Genomic DNA, 27,635 nt, shown 5'->3' with positions numbered 1-27,635 from the left:
TGCCATTTCTCAGGGGAGAGCACCTGAATATGTTCCTTCTGTCTTGCTTCATATCTTGGAGGAAGACCCCCACTCTCTTTCTCCGATGTGGCTTATGTTGTTTCACTCCATACATAGAGAAGAAAAACCCTCTCCTAACCAGCTTCTGCTGCCTTGCTTCTCTGGCCCACCTTCCCAGAGGAGTCCTTACAAATGCTTTTCAGTGTAAAAGATAATCTCAGACCAACTCCCCACCCCAATCAGGTACTGTACCTACAACTTGAAATGAAGTTCTCCATTGAAGTGTTCCTGAGTGCTGCAGCTAACCTTTCCTAAGCATGGTGGAAGGGGGCCAGCATGTGCCGAATCTGTGCTGGAATTAAGGGAAAGCTGCTGACCTGAATCCTGCATTATCCTGTATCTACCACTCTGCTGGCTTGGACCTGCCATTACCCTCCTATTCAATTACACAGATACTGGGGCAGGAGCACTGTCTATAAATATCTCATGTTAGATGATTCCTGCTCTGTAATCTTCATGCTGACATCATTTGGTTTGTTATCAAAAGAAGCATTTTTTAGAAATAACTCTAGGTGCTACACTTAGGGGAAAAAATAACTATCTTAAAATAGAAGAAACATAAGAGAAGTATATGTCTAAGTAATTTTGGCCGCAGGAACTTTATTGAGCTACATTGTGGTTATGTTGGTGTTGTATTTCTCCCTTGATTTTTTCTTTTTACCGGTAGCCTGAAGTTTTCAGCATAAACCTGTCAAAACACTTGAAAAATGAAAAATCACTATTAAAGTACTAATTACTTGCCTGCACTTTCTGCACTGGGCTGGAGACTAAAAATGCTCCCACACATACACTCCTCATTCCCCTCCCTGTTCCGCTCCATCTCAGGTCAGGAAGGGGAAAAAAGCCTTGTCCTCAGCTGCTTCTTTCTTTCGTTGTTGAAAGCAGTGTGTTGATGACAGATGATGACAAAAGCATGCCTGACTTCATGTACAATCAAAAGATACGCAGCATGCAAGGACACAATTTTCAAAGACACAAATGGGAGTTTAATCCCACTGACTTCCAATAGGAGTTGGGTGTCTAACTACACTTTGTCTTTGAAAATCTTCCCTTAAGCTAGACCACTCACAGTATTTTGCCTTGAAACCAATACTCAGTCCAATTAATCAATGAACCCTCAAGGGGTTATGGTGAAAAAGCTGACCAGCTAAAAGGAAAATATTGTATTGAAAACCTAACTGTGAATTCTGTTTCTCTCTCCCTCTCGATCACTGCATTTTAGTACACCTCTACCCTGATATAACGCTGTCCTCAGGAGTCAAAAAATCTTACCGTGTTATAGATGAAAGCAGGGCCGGCTCTGGCTTTTTTGCCGCCCCAGGCAAAAAAGCCTCTGGCCGTGCCGCGCCCCCTCCCCCCCCCAGCGCGGCAGGGGAGGGCGGCCGGAGCCCCGGCCGGGGCTCCGCTCTCTCCCCGGCGGCCAGAGCGCCGGGGGGAGGGTGGCGAGCCTCGGGGCTCCGGTCTCCCCGGTGGCCAGGGGGAGGGCGCCGCGGGGGAGGGCATCTGGAGCCCTGGGAGGAGGGCGGAGTGCCCGGCCGGGGCTCTGCTCTCTCTGGTGGCCAGAGCGCCGGGGGGAGGGCGGAGTGCCCGGCTGGGGCTCCGCTCTCCCCGGTGGCCGGGGGGAGGGCGCCGTGGGGGAGGACATCTGGAGTCCTGGGAGGAGGGCGGGGAGCCCGGCCGGGGCTCTGCTCTCTCTGGTGGCCAGAGCGCCGTGGGGAGGGTGGCGAGCCCGGCTGTGGCCCCGCTCTTCCCGGCGGCCGGAGCCGGAATGCCGCACCGCGCCGCGCCGCCCCCCTCCAGGTGACGCCCCAAGCACAAGCTTGGTGGGCTGGTGCCTGGAGCTGGCCCTGGGTGAAAGCGTTATATTGAACTTGCTTTGATCCGCTGGAGTGCGCGGCCCTGCCCCCTCTCCCCCCCCCCCCCCCGGAGCACTGCTTTACCGCGTTATGTCCGAATTCGTGTTATATTGGGTCGTGTTATATCGGGGTAGAGGTGTACTTGTTTGTTATCATTGCCCATCCAGCCCATTGCAACATTTGCTGTACTTCCTGGTTTGGCAACCAAACTGGAATATAACTCTCAGCACACACCATTTTGATTCCTTTCAGTAATTTAGGTAGAACAATATTAGCTGCTTCAAAGTACTCATTCTGTACACTCATTATGACTGTGGCCAGTGAGCATAAGTGTCACAAATACTGAGGACTGTTTTTTTCTGTTGTCTGTGAAAACTGTAACATATATGGCAAACAAGGCTAAGAGAACTGCTGCTTTCTCATGCCACTGGACTCCCCCAGGCCACTTCAGCAAGTCAAGTGCCTAGCTGTAACTGTGATAGGTAGGACTTGGGTAGTATCCCTTTTTATAGTTTGCAAACCCTCTAGTTCCCTTTCAGGTGCAGTTTGCAAGACGGCATCTCTCTCTACTGCCAGATGGAAACTTGAGTTGCTGATTGGCAACAAGGGAGGCGAGGGAATTATTACAGGGGATTCAGTTATTCAGATTAGAACCCCTGGGTAGTACTCCTCTATTTTATACTACTCCCCCGCAAGCAGGCCCTTCTTACCAATGCTGATGTTCTCTAGATGTTCATTTCCTAGAACCAACTGAAGCAATGTAGAGAATCTTATAGGTAATGACACTGGCACCTCTGAAAGAAATAATATAGCATTAGAGAAGGCCAATATCAGTAGAACTGATAAGATGAGTGTTAGAAACAAGGTGGGTGAGGTAATATGTTTTACTGGACCAACTTCTGTTGGTGGAAGGGAAAAGCTCTTGAGCTGCACAGAGCGCTTCCTCAGGTCAGCTAACAATATGTAACAACTCATGAGTGTTTACATATTCTAATAGCTCAAGAGAGCTTCTGCTGTTGGACAACAGGAATTTCTTGGGGCTGTTCAGGACAGTTGGCATTATTTCCAAAACTCATTTGCAAAAAAGAAATCAGTCATTAAAATAATAACTTGGCATTACTACAGCACCTTTAATTTGTGATTTCACAGTGCTTTACAGATATGTAGTATCAGCAAGTGGTAGCATTATCCCCATATTGCATATGGGAAAACTGAGGCATATAGGTTACATAGTGGGTTGGTGACGGAGCTGGGAAGAAAACCCAACTCTTTTTTTGACTCGTGGTCCAACTACTGGACACGCTGATCTTTTTGGAATTTTGAGGGGCAAAATACAAGTCACGACTCCTAGTTCTGTTACTACTTTTCTTGTTATCAAGTGGGAATTGATGTCCACTGGAAGAAGAAAACTTAGAATTCTCAGCACGCAAGAAGCCAGCTCTCATCTGGGACAAAAATGTCACCTAAGGAAGGATCTCCTTAAGGGCAGTTAGGTCCTATAAGTAATATGTTTGACAGGAAATTAGGATTATCGTTCTTAATTTTGTCTTAAGTGTGACTATCCTTGCAGCTCAACAAAGTTGAAGACTGTAGAGAGCTCAGAGGTTTTCTTCCTCTGCTTGAATTTTCTCGCCTTCATTTTCTATATGTTTTACACTACAAAATCAGAATGATCAAACCATTTCTTGACTCAGTCCTCAAGAATGGAATCTTGTGCAACAGTGACCATACTCTTTCAGTGCCTTGCTCACGCTATAAAAGAATTCATGCTTGGAGTGTCAGAAGTATTACTTCTAGGGGTTTTATTTTCTTCCAGACATCCAGTGGTCCAGTTTATATCTTTCTTTCAAAGAAAAAGCTGCTTTCTTCTAGTTATTTAAAGGCAGATAAGGGTTTTTTTTTTTTTTACTCTGAAGTTATTACTATTCTTTCTGTATATGTAATACGTTCCTGCTTCTCATCTGTGATTCTCAGAGTAGCTGAGATAACTTCTCCTAATCTCCTATCAGGCTAGGTATTTCTAGCCTACTAGAACATATGGAAGTCAGGAGGCAATTGTTACACTATAGGACATTTGCTTCACTGCATTTTAAATTTCACTGTACATGAACATCACTATTGATATTCAAATGTCACTGCTGACCAACTCCTTTGGTGTGAGTAGAATAGAATCACTACAACCAGCATATTTCAAGTTTGTTGGAAGGGACTCTAGTCACAGAATTTGTTCATCTCTTAGAAGATCAGTATCCCATGATCATGTTGTGACTTGCAGTTTATAAATAATAGGGTTACCATACGTCCGGGTTTCCCTGGACATGGCCGGCTTTTGGGTCTTTAAATAGCCATCCGGGGGGAATTTGTAAAAAGTAAAAATGTCCGGGATTTCCCCCCAGACGGCTATTTAAAGACCCAAAAGCGGCTGACAGGGCAGCTGCGCTGGCGGAAAGCAGTACTGGGAGCAGCATGGAGCGGCCACGAGAGGTGGGTTCGGGCGGCCTGGCTCCCCCTGCCTGGGGCTCCCTTCGCCGGGCGCGGGCTCCTTTGCAGCACTGCCGGCCGCGAGGCTGGGGCTCTCCCGGGGCTCTGCCCTGCACGCGTCCAGCACCCCCGGGGCTGCTCCTGCCTCCCCGGGCTGGCCCCAGATCCCCTCCCCCTGGGGTTTGGGGTCCTGCTGCAGCTTGCGCCCTTCTGCCTCCTCCACGGGGCAGGCAGCCCCAGCGGGTTGAGGCCGTGTCACCCCTTCCCCAGCTTCCCCCTCCAGCAGCCCCCGCACCGCCCTGCTGGGCCTGTTCAGCCCTCGGCTCCACCGGGTCCTGCCCTGCCTCAAGCAACCCGCCCCTACCGTGGGGCAGCCTGGCCCTGAGGGACTGGGGGAGCCGCAGCAAAGTTCCACCCGGAGCTGGTGCAGGAGACCAGCAGGGCTCTCAGCCCAGGCTCCGGCATCAGCCTGCAGCGGGGAGTGGAGTCACCCCCCACCGGCTTGGCTCAGCCCGACCCCACTCTTAAAGGGACACGGACCCGGGGTCGGCCCGGCCCGGGGCACGTGGGGGTGTCACCTCACCCCCCCCACCTGGGGGGGCCCGGCGAGGGGGGTGCTCGGCACCATAGATCCCCCCGCAACTCCCATAGTCAGCTTCTCTGCAGGCAAAGCTTGGACTATAGAAAGCATGTGGGAGGAGAGCCTGCGATCCAGGGCTTCGGGAGCTGCAGCTGAGGTAGTGAGGAACAGCCCGGAGCCGTCGGGGCCAGAGCCTCTTGGTCAGCCGCCGGAGGAAGCCGCTCAGCTGGCGGGGCTGGACTGGGCCGCGCCTCCTCGCGCTCCCCTGCCGCCGCCAGCTTACCTGCTGCCTGCCTGCCTGCCTGTTTCAGGCTTCCTGTGAACATTTGCTTCGCGGGGAGCAGGGGGCGGAGTGTTCAGGGGAGGGGGCAGAGTTTGGGCGGGGACTTTGGGGAAGGGGCAGAGTTGGGGCAGGGCCGGGGTGGGGAAGGGGCGGAGTTGGGGCATATGATTGTGTATGACTAAGTTTGCCTAATGAAGGGGGATAACACAAATAGCACAGAAGAAATGCGAATTACAGTTGTGTTTTTGCAGAAGGAAACAAGAAATGTGTAGGTATGAATGTTGGTGTGGTTATAATTAATGCTTAAAAAGCGATGGCTGTTATGATTTGAGAGGAGACAAAGAAGAAACATACATATATATATGTGTGTGTGTGTGTGTCTGTGGGTGTGGGTGTGGGTGTGTGTGGGTGTGTATAAAAATATTGTAAATATGTTAAATTTTTCTTCCTTTTTATTTATTTATTTGTTTTATTAGTGAACTTTTGCAAGATTTGGAAAACTGTGAAAATGACCCTGTGGCTATTGCAGAATGTTTTGTTTCAAAGGTAAGTGATAAAATCTTACTTCAAGAATCTTCAGAAGAATATCTTGCCACTGTATGCAAGATTAAGATGAAACTATTAACTTCTGAATACCTAAACTTGATTTCTGGTGGTGATTTGAACAAGATAATCCTTTCAGAACAAAACAGAGGAGAAGAATCACTTTTCTGTCCATTGGGTTTCCTTTTTTTTAAATGCTGTGGGTAATTGTATAATTGGCCAGCGACTGGGTAATGGTCAGATGGGTAAGCAGCCTCGGAAGCTTTTGGAGGGTGAAATCTTAGCAGGCAAAATCCCAGGAAGTCCTAACTTCATCCAGACAATTGCAGACAATTACAAGCAAAAACAGAACTAAACAAAAACAGAATTAAAGGACAAATGCAAAGTACTCCACTTATGAAGGAACGCTCAGTTGCACACACACAAAATGGGAAATGACTGCCTAGGAAGGAGTACTACAGAAAGGGATCTGGGGGTCATAGCGGATCACAAGTTAATGAGAGTCAAAAGTGTAACACTGTTGCCAAAAAATGCAAACCTCATTCTGGGATGTATTAGCAGGAGTATTGTAAGCAAGACACAAGAAGTAATTCTTTGGCTCTACTTCATGCTGATTAGGCCTCGACTGGAATATTGTGTCAAGTTCTGGGCACCACATTTCAGGAAAGATGTGGACAAATTGAAGGAAGTCCAGAGAAGAGCAACAAAAATGATTAAAGGCCTAGAAAACATGACCTATGAGGGAAGATTGAAAAAATTGGGTTTGTGTAGTTTGGAGAAAAAAGAATGAGTTTTCAAGTACATAATAAGTTGTTACAAGGAGGAGGGAGGAAAAAATGTTTTCATTAACCTCTGAGGATAGGATACGAGGCAACGGGTTTAAATTACAACAAGGGCAGTTTAGGTTGGACATTAGGAAAAACTTCCTAACTGTCAGGATCGCTAAACACTGGAATAAATTGCCTAGGAAGGTTGTGGAATCTCCGTCATTTGAGATTTGTGAGAGTAGGTTGGACAGACACCTGTCAGGGATGGTCCAGATAATGCTTGGTCCTGTCTTGAGTGCAGAGGACTGGACTAGAAGACCTATCGAGATCCCTTCCAGTCCTACAATTCTATGATTCTAAACCAAATTACCCCACCATTCTGTTTTTGTTGAGGTAGAATTTAGTATGGTAATCTCTGGTTATGTCTTAGCAGATTCCAGTAGTCAGTTCTGGGTCTCTAGTATCTTACAAGCCTAGGATCATGGAGATAAAATTGCCGCATTAAAGAATTGCATATGCTGAATAGGGTCATATGGGACTCTGGTGATCTAATGATCCAAATGTGCTACAAAGCAAGAACCTTGATCTGAAATAAACATGGAAAAGGGACATTTATCACATTAAACATCATGGGTTGGATCCTTAGGTGGTATAAACTGGCAAAGTTTCATTGTCTTGGATGGAGCTATGCTGATTTACACCAGCTCTGGATCTGGCTCCATCCATTTTTTAAAAAATTACTTCTCACTGTTTTCATATTTTGTTTACTTTTTGCATTTGATTAAGCTTTGAAACTGAAAGTAGACTATTCAGTTTAGCTGAGTTTTGGTTATAGTAAGTCAGTTTCACTTTCAGGCTCTCAAACACTGTGTAATGCTCCAGCATTTGAGGGCATAGGATGCAGGAGATTATTTGTTGTAAAAATCCTGTGCTTATTGGACTGATATTATATTCATGAAACTATGTATGGTGTTAGGGCTGACGTGTGTCTGCGTTTAATAAGCTTCATTTTGCAAAATATAATTTTGGTCCAAATTTGACTATACTCAGTTCCTTTGAACTTGAATTCATCATATGACCCTGTGCTAAATAAAATTTGCTACATAACAATTTTGTTTTCATTGCATAATCATATATACAAAAGAAAATAGGCTCACAGTCGCATTGTACTTGATCATTTGAATTTCACCTAGAAAACATTCAGCCTTTAAAAATAAGTGCAAATCATGATTTGATACAACTGCTCTGAGAATTGTGAACTTGTTAGCACATTTTCAGCAAAGACTAGTGATTGTGGATTTGAATCTTTATCTTAGTAAACAAAATACAGACTGCCCATGGTAAATACAGACTAAAACAGCACTTTAGGTTTGTTGGCCTCAACACACCTTGGGTAGTAAATCAGCTGATAATGTAAAAGTAACTAATTGACAAAAGAACCATACTACATAAATATTTAATAATAACTTACAATATTATTTAAATAAAAACCTGTTCATATCACCTTTTATTTTATTGCTAGAGGCTGTCAATGGTTTGGCAAGGGACAAAAGATAATTTTCTATATATATTTTTAATTACCTTACAGTTTGCCAATGGGTCATTTGTTCATAGGTCATAAATAGAATTTAAAAAATCCTGAAGGATGGAGACTAACAATATTTTAATACACTGTGGGCAGATCCTCAGCTGGTATGAACTGGTGTAGTTCCATTGAAGCTAGTGGCGTAATGCCAGATTACACCAACTGTGGTTTCTGCTTGTATATCTAAAAGGAGAAGTATGTTAGCTTCAGTACATTAGTTTTCTGAAACATTTTGGCTTTTGCTAGTAACGGTAATCAGAGGCTTCCATTGCAAGCTTAACTATGGCTTAATTATTCACATAAAACTGTGTTTATATATTTTCTTGCCAGCTCCCACTCTCTCATTTTCATTGTAAGAATGCCAATGTTAATTAGAAGACTGACTTCAGTATTCCACACATTTACATTTAAGTGAGGAGTTGTAAGGGAGTGTTTAATTCTGGCACTCTGCACTTCTCACTCAGCACCCAGAAATTTAGAACGTACGCTTCTGGAACACAACCAGTAACTTAATGGGGATAGGGAGACTTGCTTTTAATTTCCAAGATCATTAACAAAAGAGGAGAAGTAGGCAGTTGACTTCAGCATATCAGCACCACAAATGCTTGCACTCTGACACATCTTTTACCTTTTTCCTTTATTTTCTTTTAAAGTGTCTTTTATGTATATATAAAACCACAGTGCAGCAAAAGTTGAGAGAGGATTGGAGAGGTTGTTTTTGCCTGATGTTAGGTGTAGGAGACATCCTGTTCCAAATAAGATTTGACAGTATTCACTTTGCATGTTACTCTTGGATTGAGCTAAGCATAAGCAAGGTATAGTTGAGGTGTACAGGTTGTCCTGTTGCATCTGAAATCCTTGCTGAATTGACTGAGGTTTTTCTTACAGGTGGCACTGAGGTAGCCAAGGCTTGTTGCTTAAGGAGGCGTCATAGTCCATGTAAGGAGCTCTTTTGGGTTGGTGAGGGAACACACACACTTCATGGCAACTTCATGGGCCCATACAAAGTGATTTCAGACTCCAAGCAGAGATGACCACACTTGAAATCTAGTTTGGTGATTGCAGAGGTCAATATAACAACTTTGGCTTGGTCAGACCTTCTCTTGCTGTTGCATAGGCCAGGGTTCATCTTAGCTTCCATACAAAGATACAATTGGGTTTCAGAACTCTCTAAGGGATATAGTCCAGTTAGTTAGCCAGTCTGTAGGTTCCCCAGTAGTGGGATTCCTTGAGTTTAAAATATTTACAGAAACACATTATTTCACCACTTTGCTGGCTTCCTAGCTATTTCTGTGTGCAATTCAAAGTGTTAACTTTAGTCTCTCTGGTTTGGGCTCTGGGTTGTGGAAGGTGGGAGGTGGTTATGTCTTCACTCCAAAGTTAGCCTGGGTTGTAGCCCAAGTGCCTCCCCAGCCTCCCTTCCATCCACACAGAAAAACATCTAACCTGACCTTGAGGGTGCTTTAAGCCCAAGCTAACAGTCATGGCTCAGGGTACATGATTTAACTTGGGTTTCACTTCAGTCCAGGCTGGCAACCTACCTGTTTTGTAGCTAGAACACAGGCTAATCAAACCTGGGTGCAGTTAGTCCTCTAGTCCTATCCCACAGTTCTATATAGACTGTATTTTCTTGTCTAGCTGCTCCCTTCATTTGTACTATGTTTTAACCCCATGTTTGTCTGCTCCATTTTTGCTGCACTTTCACAACATTTGCAAATAGATACTGTCCAAGAAATCCCCCTGCCATGCTGCCACTTGGCCAAAACCTGGCATCGCCTTCTGGTAAAGCTGTGGAGTGACACCAGTAAGATCTGAAGAGGAGCTCTATGGAAGTTGAAAAGCTTGTCTCTCTCACAACAGAAGTTAGTCTAATAAAAGATATCACCTCACTCACCTTGTCTATCAGTAAGATCCATCATTTAGGGAAATGTATCCCAAATGACATTTTTTGTTTAGTGGGCAGAAAAGAAACAGAGAGGCAGGAAAGTCACTCAGGTGCCCTATGAATCACTTTGTGGTTTGCAGACTGAATTCCTTAGTGAGATTCTCATTAAAAGTTCTTGCTGCCAAATTCTGTTTGCTTTCACCTTCAGAACAGTCTGTATTAGTAATGAGTAATTTCCCTTGGAAGTTATTTACATAAAGTATTGTTCTCGTGTCACTGGCATGGACAGAAGCTCCCTGCTGGGTTACAGAGACTGAGCACCTGGCAAATGACTAGAGCAGCCCAGTTTAATACACTGCTAAGAACCATGGGATATCGCACTAGAAATCCATCCCAGTTATATGGGTCTGGTATGAGTAGCACTTTGCAGTGGGAATGCTCCACCTGAGCTAGGCTAACCCGGACTAACTCTGTAATGAAGACATACCCTGGTAGCACAACCCTCTTCCTAGAATCTGTTATAAAGCAGATGATATCAACTGAGGCATTTGAGCTAACAGGTCTATACTGTAAATGTAGAGAGACAGGTAACCAAGCAGTCTCAGTGGAGGAACATTCAACTCTGCGACTTTCATCCCTAGCTGGTCCAGGGAGTTTGATTATTTTGGCTTTAGAAGTGCAGTGCAAAGCCGTCTGATCTCTCAGGGATTTCTTGTGGGGGGAAGGAAGGGGCAGGAGGAAGGATGAGTACCAGGTCATGATATAGGGGAATTTTTATTTGATTATTTGTAGGTCATGTTCTCTTTCTTTAGCTCTGAAACGAGGTAGATTTTATTTTTCACTAAATTTTGTACATGTGCCATGAGCCTTGTTGAACGGCACATTCATGTCTTAAACTAGATAAGTAAAATCTAGGAAAGTTTACATAGTATGGTTGCTTTGCTTTTAACACTACAAGATGTTAATGTTTCTAAGAATTCAGGATTGTTGCATACCATAAATTGCAGATTTATGCCCATAGTCTGATCTTCATCCATATGCTTAGCTCTTGCTAACATCAAAAGGAATTCTGCAACTGATTTAGGAAAGTATATGATGTTGACTAATAGATTTATAGCTTTGAATGAGTCTAAATTATACCATACTGGAGATAAAAAGTTCATGGTTGACTATCTACAGGCCTATCTGCTTACCTAACTTATTAAAAATCTAATGCAGTTACGATACTGCCCTAGTTGTGATAAAATGCATTTGTGAATCCAAAGATACCTTGAGTATAAAGTATACATCTGGCCCAATTCAGAGGGCAACAGTGTCCATGCCACTATTTTAAAAAAGACTTTAAAATGTTGTATGTGTAAGTATTTTCTGTGCTATCTCCCTAGATAAGCAGATAATTTTTATTTTGTCATTAATTTATTTAAAATTTATTTTATTTTAAATGCATAGGTTTGTCCTTCCTTATAGCTAGACTAAAATTTATTATTATTTAAAAAACAAGACAACCCTATCTGCCAAAAGCAGAATTTCTTCCTGAAAAGGGAGATGTGCCAGAGACTCCATGAAGAAGACTTCTCTGTTGCTACTGATTTTATAAGGAAGATCCTCAGATATTACATTGATGGGCAGCAGTGTAAAACTCTAAGCTAGATAGAAATAGTGGTTTTTATTTAACAACGAATGCTGTCCTTTAAAAGTTTACAACATATCGTTTTTCATGAAGTTTGAAAAGCAGGACAGTCAAATGAAGTCAGACATAGTTTAAGGTCAGAAGAGTCTGACCTCCTGTATATCACAGGCCACCCAGCACCTGCACAATAAACCCAACAACTGAAAGGAGATCAAACTAAATAAGAGACTAAGTTAGTATGTGCCACAGGCAGAAAATAGGAGAGGTTGAGATGCACTGTTGCTCCAGGCTACTACAAGGGAAGGGAAATGGTTAAATCAGATTTACCCAGATAATCCTGGCAAGTGAGCCGGACCCACACACTTGAGAGGAAGGCGAAAAAACTCCAAGGTCACTGCCAATTTGACCTGGGGGAAAATTCCTTCTCAACCCCACACAGGGCGAACAGTTAGACAGCGAGCCTATGAGCAAGCACCAGCCAACTAAGCTTCTGAGAGAGAGAATTCCCCCTCAGAGCCCTGGCCCACCCCGCCCAGGGTCCCATTTCCAGTCATGGCCATATCTGATGCTTCAAAGGAAGGAGATTTAAAAAAAAATCCTCCCAGAATACACTGGGTGGGGAGAGAGGACGGAATCCCTTCCTGAGCCCTGCTGGTGGCTGGCTGAAACCCTGCAGCATGTGCTTTAGGGAGTTTATAAACCAGAAGTGAGCCTGAGGGCTGTTGAGATCTGCCCCCCACCATCACAGGCAACACCGTCACTCAATCACATTCATAACATTGTCCAGCTCTCTCTTAAAAGTAATTAAGTTGTTTGCCCCTGCAACTACTAATGGGAAGCTGTTCCAGAACCTCACCCCTCTGGTGGTAAGAAACCTTCTAATTTCCAGCATGAATTTGTTCATGGCCAGTTTGTATCCATTTCTTCTTGTGCCAACAGTATCCTTTAGCTTAAATAGCTCTTCAAACTCCTTGTTATTTACCCTCCTAATGTATTTATAGAAAGCAATCATACCCCTCTCAGCTTTTTGTTGTTGCTAAACTAAACAAGCCAAGCTCTTCCAGCCTCCTCTCATAAGACAGGCCCTCCATTCCCCTGATCATCCTAGTAGCCCGTCTCTGCACCTGTTCCAGTTTAAATTAATCTTTCTTGAACATGGGTAACCAGAACTGTACACCCGTTTTCCACATGAGGTCCTACCAATTATTTTTACAATCGCATTAACACTTCCTCTGTCTCTATTGGAAATGCCTCACCTAATACATCCTAGGATTGCATTTGCCTTTTTCACAGAGGCATAACACTGGTTTTGATTATCCTTCCATTTAATTTAAACTGAATTAACTCATGATCACTCGATCCAAGGTTATTTCTTACAACCAGCTCTTCCATAAAGTTCTCACTACTTTCTAGTCTAAAATTGCATCCACCTCTTGTTGATTCAGTGATGATTTGATAAAGAAAACGGTCATCTATCACAGAACAACTGGGCCCTACCAACATTAGTGGTATTTATTCTCTAATCTATATCTGGGAAATTAGTCTCTCATAGTACACAAATTCCAAAAGTATTTATCACTGATCACTACCCATATCAGTCTGACACAGGGGGTCTATAGCAGACCCCTAACACTATCCCAAAGGACCTCTTTTACAGTCCTTCCCCAAAGTGTTTTTGACCCAAATAGATTCTGTTTTGTCCATTTTATCCCTTCATATTTCTTCATAATGTATTGCTTCATTGATGTAAAGATGGTGGGGTAGTTTTATACCTTTATTTCCATGTATAGTAAACAGTACATACGCTTCAATATCTGTGTTCTAGGCATGAGCCTGCTATTCTACCATGTTTCTGTAATCTCTATGAGTACGTCTACACTTACCTCCAGGTCCGGCGGCAGGCAATCGATGTTCTGGGATCGATTTATCGCATCTGGACTAGACGCGATAAATCAATCCCAGATCGATCCCGGAAGTGCTCGCCGTCGATGCCGATACTCCAGCTCGGCGAGAGGAGTACGCGGCATCGACGGGGGAGCCTGCCTGCCACGTCTGGACCCACGGTAAGTTCGGACTAAGGTACTTCGAATTCAGCTACGTTATTAACGTAGCTGAATTTGCGTACCTTAGTCCGAAGTGGGGGGTTAGTGTGGACCAGGCCTATGATAGCTGGTTTGACCTCCTGCACCAATAGTTCCAGTTCCTCCATTTTATTGCCCAGACTCCTTGCATTCGTACATAAGTATTTGTTGTTTCCCTCAGATTTCATCCAGTTTTCTAGCTTGTGGTGTTCCATTATCCCTTACTATATTTTCATTTAGCTGATTTTCCTGCTCCTGTTTATTGAAGGGAGGCATGAAGCTTCCACAAATCTCTCTCAACCTTCTCCCCTCATGTCCTAGTTTTAAAGCCCCTCTTCTCCGTTGAACAGAAGAAAAGCATTATGAATTACTGATCCCAGAAAATGTTATGTGCTGTACCTAAGTAATGTGGTGATGTTTATAAATTGTATGTTATGATTAAGTGGCCAGGGGAATATACTGCACTTTTCTCATAATATTGTAGGATTTCTTGTTATATTTTGCCTTTTCCTACTTGCATTTGATATTTTTTGTACTGTAGTTAGTTGTCTTACTTAGATACTGAATTTCATCATATTTATTGTCTTTATAGCACTCCTGACTTAATGAGAGTGATAGCTAGATTGATAATGGCTGCTTAAGAAAATTATACAGTGTAATGTCTGCTACTAGCTGAGGTTGGGTTAATTCCTAGTTTCTAGCCGAGATGGTTTTTACCCTTAGCTGTTAGTTCCAAGCATGTATGTTAATAGGTTATGACACAAGCTCATTGTCTCTGGGTGTGGATACAGGGTGTATGTAAACCACCATGAAAACTAGCAGTAACAGCAAAATTAGTCCAAGCATGAAAGACTAAAATAAATTATTGAACTTTATCTATGTCAAGACCAAACCAAAATGATCAGTAACGGAGATGTGGAAGTATTTAGAAGGAAATACCAGATCATAGCACATTAGTGAACAAATGAGTCCTGTGAGAACTATATTCCCCTGGAGAAATTTGGACTGGAATTAGAAGGATTTTTTTAAAAAGACATTAAAATCAATTGATAAAAGCTGAAATAATTACTGAGCTGTCCCCAAAATTGACTCCACATATAGGGCCAAATTGCACTACCCTTGTATCATGTTGAGTAGTACCTAAATTTGCAAATAGCTCCAATGGATTCATTGGGGCTACTTGTGAAGTAATATACTACTCAGTGGGAGTAAAGGTGGCACAAACTGGCTTATAGTGAAGAGACTGGAAAAGGTGAGCGGGGAAGAGAGAAGTAACTGAAAGAAGTGTAGCTGGGAAGACAGGCAACTTATGAAGATATCTGTAGTGGAATCTGGGTGTCTTGTTATTACAGGACTTAACCCTGGACTAGTAAACAAGGATGGAGAAAGTGATTGCTTCAAAAATATTTTATAGTTACCCAACACTTTTTTTCCCCATCCTCAGGATACCAAAACACTGCATAAATTGCACACTAATAACATGGGATAGAGGGTGACAGTCAGACATCACATCAAAATGCAAAAAAGAATGTTGTTTTTAAGGTTCCATGCAAAATAAAGTGATGATGAGTAGGGGGGAGTTGTGGAGCAAGCAGGAATGCAAGGGAAACCAGGTTCTGGTGCTTAGAACCCAACTGATACAAAAAGCTATTATGAAATTGCATTTGTCAGTGAGTGCCAGGTAACCCCACTAAAGTTAATTACAAAACAGCTTCAATGGTAACTTCCTGTTTTCATACATGCTTAGTCTCTGTTCAAATGTGAAATTACTTATGACAATCTGAAAACTGCATACTCAATATGCCCAGTAGAAATGTCCTTAACTCTACAGGTGCACACATGCATGCACGTTGTTCCTTTCTGTCTTTTCTTTATTTTAAAAATATAAAGCAAAATAGTTTTAAGGTAATGTCAAAGAGGTTACGGTCAAGATGAAAGATTCATTAGTTAGGAAATTCAAAAGTTAATTGCTTAGGAACATAAGAATAACCATTCTGGGTCAGACTAATGGTCCATCTAGTCCAGCATCCTGTCTTCACACAGTGGCTGGTGCCAGATGCTGTAGAAGGAGTGAACAGAACAGGTGACTGAAGAAGAGCACTGTGTAAGCTTGAAAGCTTGTCTCTCTCACCAACAGATATTGGTCCAATAAAAGATACTACCTCATGCATTTTGCCTCTCTATTATCCTGGTACCAACATAGCTACAACACTGTATAGATTATTTATATAGAACTGTTATGTTTGTGGGGTTGTTGACATGTAAATATGCCAAACCAATAAGGTTCCCTGTTCCCAAAGAGTTTGAATCTGATCCTGCAAGGTGCTGGATGCCTTGAGTGGGAGTTGAAGACAGTCCACATGTCTACAGAAGGAATTCAGCAGTTCACAGGATAGGACCCTTAACATGCCAGTTAGTAAATAAAGAATAGTAAACAGAGAAAAGAGTGTGGTTTGTTTCTTTTCACTGAAAGGCTTGTACAATAGTTGAATTTAGAATTTTTTGGAAGACCGGGAAGATTGGCAGATGTTTCATAGGAGGTTGTTCCAAGGATGTGGAGTGATGTGAAAGTAGGCATCCAATTAGGATTTGGGCAAAAGAAGTAGCCAAGGAACCTTAAACACTTTGTACAGTTGAATTTACATTGTCAAATGAAAAATGTGCATTGATCCTACTGTTTGTAGGTAGTTTTGATAAAATCTGATTATTTAATAATCTTTCCTCCCTACACATAGAGTGAAGATTTTCACATATATACACAGTACTGCACCAATTATCCAAGGTAGGAATATTTTGTTCCCCTTTTTGCTGTTTCTTCCTGCATTGTCCCTTTTTAGAAGGTAAAGAATACACTTAAAATACAAGCAAAAATATTTATTCACATACACAAAGGTGGTTATTTACTTGCTTGTTTTTTTCTTTCAATTCATGATGATACAAAAAGTGAAAAGTACTTTATCTAAGGAATTATTATTATTTTATAAATTCCCTTTAGCCTCTACTAATAATGAAATCAGGACCTTATTCTGCAATATAAATTCCCAAAAGAATTCTGCATATGAAAGGAAAGTAGGATTGGGCTCAAAACTAATACAGGAATTTCATGATTGGCAGGAATTTGATATTCCCAGTAGGGGGAAGGAAGGAAAAACAATTCCTTGCTGTAGGTACATAGATACAGAAACTGCATATCTTTAAGGAGATTTATTATATGTTTTCAGATCAGTGGCTGTGCTAACAGAATGCATGAGGAACAAGACACTGGCCAAGTTCTTCAGAGAACGGCAAGAAGCTTTACAACACTCTCTCCCCTTGGGATCATATCTCTTAAAACCTGTCCAACGAATCTTAAAGTACCACCTGCTTTTGCATGTAAGTGCCCACACAAAAACATATCTATCTAGCACTGCTGTGCCTCCACCTCCCTGCAGTATTACTACAGTGGGAGGTTAGGACAGTTCTAGATTTTATAAAGATGTGTATTCTTTTGTCGATCAGTTTTTTACATGTGGAAGCACTTTCTGTCTCTAATCTCTTGACAATATATAAATACATTTTGAGTGGGGAGTATATGGTAATTGTTTTAGACACACTGAATAGGTTAATGCATCCAAATAATTAGATTTTTTCCGGTCTGTAATTTCAATCTTGCTTGGGAGTATCTTGCTGTCAGGAGTAAGCAATTTCATGCAAACATTTCTTTCAGATGAAAAACAGTTCTTTTTCTCCATGTCCAAATGCTGGGGGCGGAAAGAAGGGAAGATAAATACTTACAAACACATTTATTTGTATGATTTTTGTGAGGAATAATGATTGGGGAAGCAGGAACCATTTCTGTATCCACTGGACTGAATTCAGAACATTCTCAGGAATTCCTGCTTTGTTAACATTTTCCACATATGTTTTCTGTTACAAGATCACATTGTAATTAAAAGTAAAGACAGAAAGATTTTAAAGTGTCTGGTGAATCCCTTCTGTCCCACCCCAGCCTAATGCTGAATGTAATCAAATTTTTTAGGCAGGATACATACACCCATTTGTTTCCAGAAATCAAGTGAGCATTGGCCTAAAAAAGAGGCAGTGTGGGGGTGGGTAAAAAGGGGACCACCTTTTCAAAATGCAAAAATGGGACATGTGCAGGAGTACCGCCCCCAGTGGTGAGCTGGAGCCGGTTCACACCGGTTCGCAGGAACCAGTTGTTAAATTTAGATGCCCGTTTAGAACTGGTTGTCCCGTGTGGGACAACTGGTTCTAAAAGGGCTTTTAAATTTAACAACTGGTAAAGCTCCAGCTCCCAGCCCTGGCCCCAGCTCACCTCTGCTTTCTCGGCTCTTCCCCTGAACACACTGCCCCCCCTTTTTCTCCCCCTCCCCTGCTTCCCACGAATCAAATGTTCGCTCGGGAAGCCTGGGAGGGTTCAGAAACAAGCGGTGGCTTCACAAGATAAGCTGGGGCGGGGGGGCGCGAGGAGGGCTCCAGGGAGGCATGGCGCGGCCCAGCCCAGTCCTGCTCCGGCCAAGAGACTTCGCCCCGGCTCTGGCCGAGCGGCTTCAGACCGGGCCCGGCCCAGCGCCCCTAGCCCGGCCTCCAGTGTGGTAAGGGGGCAGGGAGCAGGGAGGGGGTGTTGGAAGAGGGCAGGGGAGTTGGGGGTTGGGGCGGATAGGGGTTGGGGCGGTCAGAGGGGAGGGAACAGCGGGATTGAATGGGGGCAAGGGTCCAGGGGGGCAGTCAGGAAGGAGCAGGGGTTGGATGGGGCGGTGGGGGGCAGTCAGGGGCAGGGGTTCCAGGGGCAGTCAGGGGACAGAGAGAAGGGGTGGTTGGATGGGGCAGGAGTCCCGGGGGGCCATCAGGAATGAGAGGAGGGGTTGGATGGGGCGGCAGGGGGCAGTCAGGGGACAGGGAACGGAGGTGGATGGGGCAGGGGTCCCGGGGGGGGGGGCGTCAAAGAACGTGGGGGATTGAATGGGGCAGAAGTCCTGGGGGGGGGGGCATGACCCCCTCCTGGGGTGAGGAGGAGGGAACTGGTTGTTAATTTTTTGGCAGCTCATCACTGCCCGCCCCTCCTTGTGACGTCGCCTCCTGCTCTTCCTCTTCACCCTGAGGCATAGGCACCGACTCCATGGGTGCTCCAGGGCTGGCACACCCATGGGGAAAAATTAGTGCTCTGCACCCACCAGCAGCCAAGCTCTCCTCCTTCCCTCCTCCGCTTACCTCCCAGCACTTCCTGCCACCGCCAAACAGCTGGGCTGGGGGTGGGGGGAGAACGGGAATGTGGCGTGCTCAGGGGAGGAGGTGGGGATTTGGGGAAGGAATAGGGGCAGGGAGGGGGCATAGTTGGGGTGGGGACTTTGGGGAAGGGGTTGGAATGGGGGCGGGGCCTCATGGAAGGGGTGGAGTCGGGTGGGGCCAGAGGCAGAGGGAGTTTGAGCACCCACTGGCAGTAGCAAAAGTCAATGCCTATGCCCGCCTGAGGCCCTGCCTCTGTCGCTGCTTCTGCGTCTGCCTAGGCCAGGAGATGGAGGCAGAGCCAGCAGGGCTGGCTCCAGGCACCAGTGCAGCAAGCAGGTGCTTGGGGCAGCCAAAGGAAAGGGGCAGCATGTCCGGTTCTTCGGCGGCAATTCAGCAGTGAGTCCCTCAATTGCTGAATTGCTGCTGAAGAATGAAGTGGTGGCGGTAGAGCTGCTGCTGAAGTGCCGCCGATCGCAGCTTTTTTTATTTATTTATTTATCTGGGCCACTTGGGGCAGCAAAAACACTGGAGCCGGCCCTGTGAGCCAGGCTGTGGTAAGAGCCGCTTAGGGGAGCCCCAGACCATCCACCTGCCCTGGGTGGAGGTCTGGGGTGTCCAAGAGCAGCCCCCATCCCATGTCCTTCTCCCTCCCTGGGGCAGGGGGAGAGTCTGGGGCTCCCTGGGCAGATCTTACTACTGCCTGGTTCTGACTTGTGGCCTGGCCAGGGGTGGGGCCTTGGGAGAAAGAGGAGGAGTAGGGGGCAGGGCCCGTGGTGAGGGGGGAAGCTAAGCCCACCGCAGCTCCCTTCTCTTCCCCCCCTTCCCTCCCCCAACTGGGAAGAGGCTGGCACCTAGGGTTACCACCTGGCCCAGTATTTGACCACCCTGGCTGGTTTTTTTTTTTTTTTTTTTTTTTTTTTTTTTTATGAATTTGCCAGTTGCCAGAAAAATAATTTAATCTGCCAGGTTTTTTTTACGTGGGTCTAAAGATTTGCGTTATTAGCACATTACTCTGGGATATCTAATGTTAAATGTTTCTATATCCACCTAAAAAGATGCTGCAGAGTTCCCACTTCCATAGTTTAAGTAATAACAGATCAGAACTGCTGAAAATAACAGCAGCTGTCTGCTCGCCCCAATGCAATCACATCACAATGTTATCAATCTTATCTATATGTGTTAGCTCTCTAGATACTAGAGTTGGCTGTTGAAGGGGGGGCAGCTGCAGAATTGCCTTATGGTTGGGGATTGGGGTTGCCAGTTGCCAGTGAGCTTGCCTGGTGGGTGGGTAGTAACGCTACTGGTGCTCTCTTCTCCTCCCCCCGTCTTGGGCAGTGCTACAGGGAATCCAGGACAAATACTGTTCCGGAGTCATTCAGCCCAGGACCGGGACTTGAAATGTACATTTTGGGACTGTCCTGCCCAATTAGGGGTGGATGGTCACCCGTGTGTGTATACACATGTATATATTAACACATGCTGTGTTGGTGGCTCAAGTCTCATTCTGCTAGTGTGTGCATTTGCATCAGTAGTGGCACTACAGGCTGTAAGGGTTTGCCTTGCCAATTGTGCCTAGCCCAAATTGGTGACAATAACACCCTAATATCAGAGGAAGCAATACTTGTTTCAGGGATTTTGATGCCAAGACCATATACCTTGCATCTAATTTGAAAAGTTAAGCTGAAAATAACGGGCTCCTTATTGGTTTCTTCATTAGGAAATAGAAAACCACCTTGACAAGGACACTGAGGGTTATGATGTAGTGCTGGATGCCATAGATACAATGCAGAGAGTGGCATGGCATATTAATGACATGAAGAGGAAACATGAACATGCTATCAGGCTGCAGGTGAGTTCACAAAGATATTTCATGGGCTAGTGGCAACTTTTTCTCTTGTGTCAGTGACTTGCTTTTGCTTTTAATACATATGCCATCAGCATTTTCTATTGCTCTGTTTTAATTTGTGCCTGTATTTGCTATATCCTAGATTCTAGTTGAATACTGTGAGTGTGTCTGTTTGAACTCAGAAATTTTGGTCATAGGTGCCACAGAAGAACCTCCGAATGAACTCTCCTACAAGCAGCATCCTGTTAAATATTTGTTTTCAGAATTACAGATAACTTTTTTCTGTCTTCCTGACACTTCCATTGTATACCACTACTATTTAACCAGAGGGCATGTTTTTTTGAGAACTCCTGTGGGTCCCTATTTCAGACTTTTGTCCTGTTTAATTTTGTTTTGTTTGAGACATTTCTCATCTTATTGCTTATTTTGTCTCTTCCTCTTAGCTATTGAAGTGTGGCTGTATCTCCCTATGAGTTACTGTGTAAAATATACAGAGAAGTGGTCAGAGACAGCAATATGCCTTATAAAAAAAAAAATCCAGCTGCTCTGCAATGAAGCATTTTTTGAAAAGGGAGCGACTCTAGGTAGTCACTGTAGTCCACTGTAGTCTATGGCATGCGTGCCGAAGGCGGCACGTGAGCTGATTTTCAGTGGCACTCACACTGCCCGGGTCCTGGCCACCGGGCTGGGGGGCTCTGCATTTTAATTTAATTTTAAATGAAGCTTCTTATATGTTTTAAAAATCTTATTTACTTTACATAAAACAATAGTTTAGTTATATATTATAGACTTATAGAAAGAGACCTTCTAAAAACATTAAAATGTATTACTGGCACGCGAAACCTTAAATCAGAGTGAATAAATGAAGACTCGGCACACCACTTCTGAAAGGTTGCCGATCACTGCTGTAGTCTATAGTAGATTTTCTTGTGCAGACTTTGTATGAAGAATCAGCATTCCCTTTCAAAGTTGCACTGACTCCAGACCTTCTCACAAAGGGTTGCATACACTTTCTATTGTGTTAGGGAAACCAGCAGGGATATGGGGATAAGGGTATGGGGAAGCAGACATCTCCCCTTCAAGTGATCTAGAAGTTACTCTTTGTTTCTTGTATTACTGAGCAGAGATGTTGCTCACAAAATCCCATATTTATCTGTTAATTGGGGAATACAAATTTAAAATGTCCTCCCTGAGCCCATGTAACCTTACCTAAGTCACTGACATAAATATGGATATTGATATCTGGAATACTTGGCAATAAAGTTGATTACATGCTTTGGAAAACTTAGTTTCGTAATTTACAGTCTGAGCTGGCAAATATGTGGGGTGGGGAAAATTTTTCGGCTCAGTTTGTCATTTTAACAGTAATTTCTGTGTTCTACAGGGATAGTGATATCTCTTCTATGTACTATCATATAATGAAGTGTCTGTAATTCTGCAGCTACTATAGCTGCATTTCTGCATGAATTCTCTTCCAAAGTGGAGAAATTGATCTCTGGGGTACACTTTAACTGATGTACAAGTTACTAGAGAGAAGTGATACAATTGGAACTTTTCCATTCATTATGTTTTTTAATCACAGTCTTGTGTATACTGAAGAAATGTTGCTTTAATGTATTGTCAGATGTACAGCAATCACTGTGCTATTTGAAAGAAGCTCATAGCTGTGTGCTATCTCAGAAATGTAATTCTGTAGGGTCATATCTTTAATAAGGACATTTTTCCCAACATTGCTATCACCACCAGAGTTAAAGCAGTGCTAGCTTTGGTTGGAAATTTTTTGAAAATGTCCTTAAATGGTCTAATCATGGGTTACTAGAACCGGACATGTAAGATGTGATGCTTATAGAAGTTATGCCAATGGAGTTGGAGAACAAGCAACTAGAAGAAACAAGGAAAGGAGAGCGTGGTAGTGTAGAGCTTCATTTTCTTAAGGCTATCACTGTGCTAACCTATGTTTATTTTTATGTATTATTTATTTTGATTTAAATAATAACTGTGCTGTCACCCGAACATACCATTAGCAATACACATATATCTCAGCCACATTAAATGATTAATTCAATAGAAACTCAGCCAGCCATTTCCCCTTCCATCATCTAGGAAGCATGCCCTCAGCTTTCTCCTCAAGCCCAGTCAAACAGATGTCTTTTGCAGCCTTCGCAGAAGGTCACCAAATTTGGACTATTTCAGACTGGATAGGGGAGCAGTGCAAGTTGGAGTCCATATTTGTAAATTATTTTTTTTATTCTCCAGGTTGCCTACATCTAACCCCTGCTAGGCCAATCACCACTAACAAGAATCATGTGGAGAAAGAATGTTGAGAAAAATTGGACCAAAATAGGGCAACTAAAAAAGAGGTTTTTTTAGTGCTGGTGAGAAGTGCTAGATTAACAGTCCTAGCAACTGAAGTTTTATAGTTCTTCACAGGACAGGTAATGGTGCTGCGAGGTAGCAACATTGCCAACATTCAGTCTCCCTGCTTTTCAGTCCTTCTCATCTCGGCTGTGAATGGCAATAAGACTGCTCATTCAGCTAATTGTGATGGTAGTTTTTGTAATGTGGACACCTGTCATCCACCATAAAGACCCCAAACTCTTTTCACATAGGCCCTTAAACAGCCCTCACATGGGAATTTTATGTTGTTGAATGTTGGTTGTCAATGGAGCTGAGCTAATAACAGATTTTTCAATTTGCTGGTAATTCTGAAAAATTGGGGCAAAAATTGTTTTAGATAGACCGAAAATGAATTTTCAGTGAACAGAAAAATAAAATAAAAATAAATTTTTGGATTGAACAAAATGTACTGTTTTGTTAAAATTGAACCATTTCATTTCAATTTTGACAATTTAAAAATGTTTTGATTTTTTTTTTATTAAAATTAAAGAATTCATTTTGAAAATAAAAATTTCAAAATTTTCAGGGTGGTTTTTTTTTTTTAGGTTTTCTACCAAAATAATTCAGCAAAATCAAAATATATTTGCTAATTGTTTTGGTGTCAGCACATTTTCATTTTTCACAGAAAAAGTTTTGTCAAAATTTCACCCAGCTCTAGTTGAAACAGAACATGTCCTAATGTCCTCAGTAGATCGTATTTTGAATGTAAAACTCATTTAATAAAATACTGTTCAGAATGTGCATTGTTTTCTCTGTTTCAGGAGATACAAAGTTTACTCACTAACTGGAAAGGGCCAGATCTCACTAGCTATGGGGAGCTGGTTTTAGAAGGAACATTCCGCATTCAACGAGCCAAAAATGAGCGCACTTTGTTCCTCTTTGACAAATTGCTGCTTATTACCAAGAAGAGAGAAGAAATGTTTACATACAAAGCTCATATATTGGTATGTCATGGAGCACATTGTAATGCACTGATTGAACCAATTTCCAGCTTTCTTTATACTCCCCTCCGTGATTCACTATCTCTTCTCTCTGTACAGTGTGGCAATCTCATGCTTGTTGAGGTAATACCAAAGGAACCACTTAGCTTTAGTGTCTTCCACTACAAAAACCCCAAGATGCAGCACACCGTGCAGGTATGACAGAAACCTCCGTATTCTGAACATAGCCTTACATGTTGTTATACATGATGCCAAATAAAACATTCACCCAATTTTCTGTATTTAAAGCCCATCTCCCCTAATATTTGTGATAATGGGGGCCAGATTCTGCCCTTAAGTACTCCTGTATCTATATTCCCAATCCCTGAGTGGGTACAGTAATGAGTTATTTGACTATCTCATGATTTTACAACAGGCTAAATCACAGCAAGATAAACGCCTCTGGATTCTTCACTTGAAGAGATTAATTCTAGAAAATCACCCTGCTAAAATTCCTGCTAAGGTAAATAAACTAACTCTCTAATCTAAATATTTGTATAATTTAAGGCACTTATATTAGCAGACAGTCACATGACAATTTGGAATCAGCTTTTTATATCGAAAGTCCTCTGTGAATGAAATGAAATTCAGGTAATATGTTGATTTTTTTACATCTTCAAACGATTCATAAAGCTGAAAGGGAAAAGCTCCAGCAAAAACATCTACTGGAGTTGGCACACAATCCTAGAATCTCATCAGTTTGTCATGCTCTTTGTCTACCTTGGGATTTGTCCTTTTGCACCTATAGTTATACCAGGGTAGCTGCACCAGAGCAAACCTGTAGTGTAGATACATTGCACCAGTGTAAAAAGTGACTTGCATCAGTATAATTTAGCTTGTTTTAAAACTGGGGTAAGCTGGACTGACAAGTCACTTTTTATGCCAGTGTAGTACTTCTGCTCTGGGGGTTTGCACTGGTGCAGTTACCTTGGTATAGCTAAAGCAATGTATTTCTGGAATTGCCTACACCCAACTGATGACAAGGCCTTAGAAAAAAGCTATGTATGTAGAACTCCCACTGGAGTCAATGGCAGTTTTACATAAAAACTGATGGAAGGATATGGCCCCATATTTGTAATATAATGAACATTATAATAGAAAACTGGACATACACTATAAGATACATTTATGCCAAGCTACTTATTAATCTTAACCTCTCTTTAGTCCTTAATAGATTTTTAAAAACATTTTCTACCCAAGTCTCCTGCCCAAATACAATCACAAAGAGTAATCTTAGTTATCCCTTTGCAACCCTGAGAAATAATTTACACTTATGCTAACAAAAAAAGTCAAATAAAATAAACATCTAGTGTTGTCTATTCACATGTGTTGATTCCCCTGCCCCGCCCCCCGGCATCTTTTCACATATTAGTGGTAATCAATTAATGACACCTAGTGGAAGATAACTGAACTGCATCCTTAGACATGCAAACACTCTACGCTTTTTATTTTATTTTTTTGGCTTGTTATCATATGCCCAATGATAGCTCATATTTTTTTCTTTAGAAATATATTAACACAAGAAAAGTCTTGGGATATTGACTTTGCTATTTAAACAGTAATAAAATATTAATTTTTGGTGGCACTTTTTGTCTCGAGGGCAGATGACATCCAATAATACATTTAAAAAATAAATTGGGTCAGAAATTTCTTAGAGGGAGCAGTGTTGATACTTGTTTTTCATGGCACACAATAAATTTTCTCCTCTTAACAAACTAGTAGTTTTCCAATTTAACTTTTTTGGCGTTGTTGTTGTTGTTATAGCTACTCTCAAGATTCCAGAAAGTATTCACATTCAAATGAACATATATTTAGAATCCCCAAATTATGTTTAAGATTTTGAACACAGCAGATGTGGTTGGTAGTAGGAGGAGCTGTTAGAGAACTAGTTACAGCTCCCTGATCCTGATGCCAGTTTTGTGCTGGTCCCAGCAGAGGTCCCATAAGGGTCTGTCTGCCAAGTCAAATCTAGCCAAAGTGCTACATGTTCTCAACATACCCACTAGAGGGGCTGGTATAATCAGGTATGCCAGCTTCACACCTGCCGGTATTTCCTCATACTAGAAAGATACCCAACTAATACAATGTAGCCATTTACTGCTCCCTTGGCACTGCTGGAATGGTGGGTGGCAAGGGGAATTGTGGTAGAACCTGTACAGTGAACACCAGCAGTTGTTACTTGCTACCTGGAAAATTTATTTTACTAAACTTGGAAGAGTAAAATGCCAGTCCAGTATAATGCATAGTGTGTGGAACCATCTATACCAGTGGTTCTCAAACTTTTGCATTGGTGACCCCTTTCACACAGCAAGTCTCTGAGTGTGACACCCTCCCCCCCCTTATAAATTAAAAACACCTTTTTTTATATTTAACACTATTATAAATTCTGGAGGCAAAGTGGGGTTTGGGGGTGAAAGCTGACAGCTCACAATCCCACCCCCCCCCGTAATACTTGCGACTCTCTGAGGGATCACGACCCCCAGTTTGAGAACCCCTGATCTACACTGTATATAAAGTGACCAAAGAAAAATTGCTTATAATGTTTATTGGTAGAAATACATTTTAATTTTTGAGCTCCTGTCTGTGTCATGTGACGGTATTTAGTATATTTGTATTATGTGACCTGGTTTTGCACAATTTATATCTTTCAGGCCAAACAGGCAATTCTAGAAATGGATGCTATACGTAAGTTTTTCTCTTTCACTATATAATTTTTTCAACCATTCATCTTTAGCTACATATTCTCTGATTTCAGAGTAGCAGCCGTGTTAGTCTGTATCCGCAAAAAGAAGAACAGGAGTACTTGTGGCACATTAGAGACTAACAAATTTATTAGAGCATAAGCTTTCGTGGACTACAGCCCACTTCTTCGGATGCATATAGAGTGGAACATATATTGAGGAGATATATATACACACATAAAGAAACCTGTGTGTATGTTCTTTAAAATAAGGCTTGATCCTGTGCAGATCAGTGGGAGTTGAGGCCACTCAGCAACCAACAGGATGTGGCTGATAGTAAACGGGAAGGTTAGATCAGACCACTGATAGACCGCTCCATCTGGCTCTTTCTTATTCTGAACAGAGACAGGGTGTGGTTGGTCAGCTGCCTCTGCAATATTATCTCCTCCTGGCCAGGACCCATTGAAAAGCTGAAGTTAAATGCAGTTTGAGGCTTTAACACCTCTCTGTCTCTTCTGCATGCTGGCAAACCTACGAAAGCAGGCATCATGGGGGAGCTGCCAACTAGGGATTCTCTGGTAATATAGAAGTCTGGAGTCCAGACAGAGCCAACAGGGGAGCAAAAGGCTTTCTCATGGATGGGCTTGCCCTCTTGCAATCTAGGAGGATATGAGGGTAGAATTGCAGGATATTCCATAGGAGGCAATAGCACCCAAAGAACCACCCCAAGAAAACCCCATAATGGGACCCT

General features: G+C 42.8%; 1 protein-coding gene across 1 annotated transcript in view; it reads left to right on the top strand.

Annotated features, from left to right (window-relative positions):
- The window catches only part of PLEKHG1 (pleckstrin homology and RhoGEF domain containing G1), a 222,575-nt gene that overhangs the window by 176,341 nt on the left and 18,599 nt on the right, over window positions 1-27,635 (top strand). The window contains exons 5-12 of the mRNA XM_034765428.1: window positions 5,737-5,806; window positions 16,487-16,533; window positions 16,973-17,123; window positions 20,698-20,829; window positions 23,985-24,167; window positions 24,264-24,359; window positions 24,580-24,666; window positions 26,855-26,888. Of these exons, the coding sequence (XP_034621319.1) occupies window positions 5,737-5,806; window positions 16,487-16,533; window positions 16,973-17,123; window positions 20,698-20,829; window positions 23,985-24,167; window positions 24,264-24,359; window positions 24,580-24,666; window positions 26,855-26,888 (800 nt within the window). The remainder of the gene's footprint in view (window positions 1-5,736; window positions 5,807-16,486; window positions 16,534-16,972; window positions 17,124-20,697; window positions 20,830-23,984; window positions 24,168-24,263; window positions 24,360-24,579; window positions 24,667-26,854; window positions 26,889-27,635) is intronic.

The sequence above is a fragment of the Trachemys scripta genome, chromosome 3, assembly GCF_013100865.1.
Source record: "Trachemys scripta elegans isolate TJP31775 chromosome 3, CAS_Tse_1.0, whole genome shotgun sequence".
NCBI lineage: Eukaryota > Metazoa > Chordata > Testudines > Emydidae > Trachemys > Trachemys scripta.
This window is presented reverse-complemented; position numbering and strand designations above follow the sequence as displayed.